This window comes from Notolepis coatsorum (assembly GCF_963971535.1).
Source record: "Notolepis coatsorum genome assembly, chromosome: 1".
Lineage (NCBI taxonomy): Eukaryota > Metazoa > Chordata > Actinopteri > Aulopiformes > Paralepididae > Notolepis > Notolepis coatsorum.
The window spans coordinates 225601233-225606232 of NC_140165.1; the positions used below are offsets into that span (position 1 = coordinate 225601233).

Genomic DNA, 5000 nt, shown 5'->3' on the forward strand with positions numbered 1-5000 from the left:
TGAGAGTCTGCGCTGGCAGGTGAAAAGATGTGACAGGCTGCCTCCTCGTGTACCGGAGGGGACACGTGATGCAAGGCTTCTATCCTCCCTACAACCGACCAGTGGGGGGCATAGTCGAGCAACGTTCAAGACAGGGGAGGGGAGAATTGGAAACACGAAATTGGGATGGGAGAAAAATAGAAAAATAAGGAGAAAAAGTGGATCAAAAAAATAAAAATAAAGATATTGGTTGAAGAAGTGTGTCTTTACCAACCAACCAACTGCTTATCTCTTACAGAATGACCTCCTAGACCCCAATCAGTCTGGCTTCCGGACTGGCCACTCCACAGAAACGGCCCTCATTGCGGTCACAGAGGCACTTCACTTAGCAAAAGCGAAAGGCCTCTCCTCTGTCCTGATTCTCCTAGATCTATCTGCAGCCTTCGACACAGTCAACCATCAGATCCTCCTCGCGGCCCTCGCAGGAATGGGAGTGGCTGGATCTGCGCTGACATGGCTGACATCATACCTCAATGACCGCTCCTACCAAGTGTCATGGAGAGGGACTCTGTCGGCCACCCGCCCCCTCCGGACGGGTGTCCCCCAGGGCTCGGTCCTAGGACCCCTTCTCTTCTCCCTCTACACTAAATCACTGGGTAACATTATCACATCTCATGGCTTCTCATATCATTGTTATGCCGATGATACTCAACTCTTCCTCTCCTTCCCTCCCTCAGATATCCACGTCTCTGAGCGGATCTCGGCCTGTCTGTCCGACATCTCCGCCTGGATGACGACCAACCACCTCAAACTGAACCTAAGCAAAACAGAATTGCTCCACCTGCCGGCCAAATCCTCCCCCCTGACCGACCTCTCCATCACAGTCGAGAATGCAGCTGTGACCGCGTCGCCGACCGCCAAGAACCTTGGTGTTGTCCTCGACGACCAGTTGAACTTCTCTGCTCACATCGCAGCGACAACCAGAACCTGCACATCGCAGCGACAACCAGAACCTGCAGATTCCTCCTGAGCAACGTCAGAAGGATACGCTCCTTCCTGACAAAAGAAGCCACCCAACTCCTCGTATAATCAACAGTCATCTCCCGCCTCGACTACTGCAACGCACTGCTAGCTGGCCTCCCGGCCACTGCCACCAAGCCTCTTCAACTCATTCAAAATGCAGCGGCCCGCCTGATCTCAAACCTACCGAAGTCAGCCCATGTCACCCCACTTCTTAGGGACCTGCACTGGCTCCCCATTGCTGCACGTATCCGCTTCAAGGCCCTCGACCTAGCATACCGTGCGGCAAAGGGAACCGCTCCCGCCTACCTCCGGTCAATGGTCTCTAACTACACACCCTCAAGACCCCTACGCTCTGCGTCTTCTGGCCGCCTCAGATCTACTCCTATCCAAGCTCCCGGAGGGTCATCAAAGAGAAGCCGCCTATTCTCAGTCCTTGCCCCACAATGGTGGAATGAACTACCCATCCCAGTTAGGACAGCTGAATCCCGTCCAATCTTTCGCCGTCGACTAAAGACTCACTTCTTCAACCATTATCTGAAATGATAAAAAAGAAAAAAAAAAAAAAAAAAATCTAACCCCGACTAACCTTAATGTCATGCACTTGTCCTAATAAACTAACCTACACTGTAACACGCAACACTTTGATGAACATTGTTACTCAGCTGATAGAGTTATACCCTTCTTGCTGTCTTGTCGCACAGAACTTATAAGTCGCTTTGGATAAAAGCGTCAGCTAAATGACTAAATGTAAATGTAAATGTAACTGTGGTGGGAAGTTCGTTCCACCATTGTGGGGCAAGGACTGAGAATAGGCGGCTTCTCTTTGATGACCCTCCCGGAGCTCGGATAGGAGTAGTAGGTCTGAGGTGGCCAGAAGATGCAGAGCGTAGGGGTCTTGAGGGTGTGTAGTTAGAGACCATTGATCGGAAGTAGGCGGGAGCCGTTCCCTTCGCCACACAATAGCCAGGTTGAGGGCCTTGAAGCGGATTTCAAGGTTTCAACCGTGTTACATGTGCTTGTTTATGAGTATGCATTCCAGACGTTCTATACAGTGAGTATGTGTTCAACACCGATGCTCTTCTAGTTTGAGGGGTTATTCGGTACTGTGTACATTACCAAAGTACCCATAATCTGGGTAAAGAGCATCCTCGAGGGTATTACTGCTGTACAACAGTAACCAGTGTATGTGTACCGGTTGAATAGTTTTCCTTGTACAAAGAAAGACAAAAAACGTTTTCAAAAGAACAACGTTTTCAAACATTATTATCTAAAGATGGTAAACTAGAATGTCGTGTTCACACATAGTTAAAGACAGTAGAGGTTGAGTACTTTATTATCTAAAGATGGTAAGCTAGATTGTTGTGTTCATTCATAGTAAAAGACAGTAGAGGTTGATTACTGTAATGGAGCAACCCTGGGATTTGGGTGATTGAGCTGTCGAGCTGTCGCTCTGCACTCTACCAATCTGGGGCTGGCAGGCGACACTATTGGTCGTGTGATCCCGGGGTTGGTAGAGGGGAGGGGGCAGGGGCTGACCTGTGGGAAGGTATAAGAGGGTGTTACACCTGAGGGTGCGCTCTCTCTTGGTGTATGGGAAGTTATGGAGATGAGTCCACTATGTCAAGCAGAGGTGATGCACCCCATCTTGTCTACAGAGAATCATGCCTAAGTGTTGAATAAAGACATGAGTGAGAAATAAAAACAGCCTTGGTGAGTCATTAGTTTCCGAGGACATTACAGTATTATCTAAAGATGGTAAGTTAGAGTGTTGTGTTTACTCATGTTAAATACAGTAGAGATTGAGTACTTTATTATCTAAAGATGGTAAGTTAGAGTGTTGTGTTCACTCATGTTAAATACAGTAGAGATTGAGTATACTTTATTATCTAAAGATGGTAAGTTAGAGTGTTGTGTTCACTCATGTTAAATACAGTAGAGATTGAGTACTTTATTATCTAAAGATGGTAAGTTAGAGTGTTGTGTTCACTCATGTTAAATACAGTAGAGATTGAGCACTTTATTATCTAAAGATGGTAAATTAGAGTGTTGTGTTCACTCATAGTTAAATACAGTAGAGATTGAGTATGTTATTATCTAAAGATTGTAAGGTAGACTAGAGTGTTGTGTTGCTGTGTTGCTGAATACCACAAGTTTGTTTGGCAATCAGTTCATAGCACTTGGCTCAAATGTACTTCAGAGGCTCATAAAGTGTGGTTAGAACCCTCCGCAAACCAATCAGACGGTTAGACGTCTGTATTGCACTGCATTATGTACGCATGAATGCGTGCATCTCTCTGTGGCAGATCTACATCTGTTTCTCTCAAGCTGGCGTGTATTTTTTCTCCGAATGTACAATGCCCGCGTTTCCGATTGTGCCAGCGCACATAATGTGTGCATATCGTGTGCATATATGTGTGTGTGTTTGTGAATGAGTGCCGTGGTGGGCCAGTGCCCCCTAAGTGCTCAGAGGGTCCCGGGGTTGTCTGGAGTGTCTAAATGAAGACGGAGAGAGACGGGAGGAGAGTGAAAGAGAGGGATGTGAGGGGGAGAAATGGCAGAGGACAGGAAATCAGCCACTTTGGGCTGTCGCCGTTCCATGAGTGCGGGCATGTCACAGCCCATCAACCTCCTGCACTGTGGCTCACTCTATGTCTTAATGTGAGGAATGATCGCTCTGAGGAATGGCTTTCTGTGTGTGTGTGCGTGCGCGCGCGTGTGTGTGTGTGTGTGTGTGTGTGTGTGTGTGTGTGTGTGTGTGTGTGTGTGTGTGTGTGTGTGTGTGTGTGTGTGTGTGTGTGTGTGTGTGTGTGTGTGTGTGTGTGTGTGTACGTGCGTGCGTGCGTGCGTGCGTGCCTGCGTGCATGCGTGTGTGTGTGTGTGTGTTCCGTGTGACCCTGTGTGAGTCAGAAGGAGGAAAGGTCATTAGCTAGTCTGCTAACTAAGACTGACAGCTAATGACAGCGCGTGCATGCTCTTTTCATCTCCGTCACACACGTGTATGTACGCACACACACACACACACATCAGGGTTTCAGTTAGTCGAGTAAATACCCGCCGATGGCTGTCTAGAATTTAAATTGGAAATCCTGTGAACTAGAGAGGGCGAATGCATTTTTCTGGCAGTGACATCACCTTCGGGCGACATTCACAAGTTCGACGACAATCGCAAAGCCCTCCGTTGCGGCAGCCTTAACCATTTCACTGCCACACTACAGAAGGTTAACCGTCGGTAGTGTGATAGTAAAGGGTTAACCTTCTGTAGTGTGCCAGTGAAAGGGTTAACCTGATGGTGTGTGGCAGTGAAAGGGTTAACCTTATGTGTATTGTCGCAGTGAAAGGGTTAACCGTTTGGTTGTGCGGCAGTGAAAGGGTTAACAATGAAGAAGGACATGCAGATAATTTGGAGGCAGTGTAGCAGTGGATATCTTTCAGTGAGGCAGCAAGTATGAAGGAGGACAAGCTACACTGTGATGAATGAAACTGAAAGACACTCAAAGCACTCGCCACAATGTAGGGTGGAAATTGCCTCCTTCACCACCACTGGTAGCACCCAACCTTGGGCTACACAGGCGCAATGGCTGCATACACTGGCACCAGGCTACACAATGGCTGAACGGCTCAGGAGACGGGATTAATGTCAGCCAATTAAGGGGGGAAGGATGATTAAGTCGCCTTGATGTCAGAGACCTGATTGGGAATTTGGCGAAGAACTTTTGGTGGGAACCCCCTACTCTTTGCGATAGACGCCCTGGGTTCTTTAACGACCAAATTCAGTCAGGACAGCACTCACAGCTGTATGGTGTCCCTCTCACTGTAACAGGGGCATTGTTACTGACAAGTCCAGAGGACAGAGTGATGCCTGCTGGACAACAACACCACTTTCCGACAACGGCCTTGACCGGGGCTCGAACCGATGATCTTCCGATCATGAGTCCGGAGCTCTACCCCTGTAGCCACTATGCTTTATGAAGTACACAGGACGAGCTACACTATGCTTT

The 5000-nt window shown here is 48.1% G+C and overlaps 1 protein-coding gene across 1 annotated transcript in view; it reads right to left on the reverse strand.

Moving 5' to 3' along the window:
- si (sucrase-isomaltase) overlaps window positions 1–5000 on the reverse strand; it is a gene marked incomplete at its 5' end in the record, with an annotated part of 323712 nt that overhangs the window by 139910 nt on the left and 178802 nt on the right. Inside the window, one exon of the mRNA XM_084309006.1 lies at window positions 2464–2538. Coding sequence (XP_084165132.1) covers window positions 2464–2538 — 75 coding nt within the window. The remainder of the gene's footprint in view (window positions 1–2463; window positions 2539–5000) is intronic.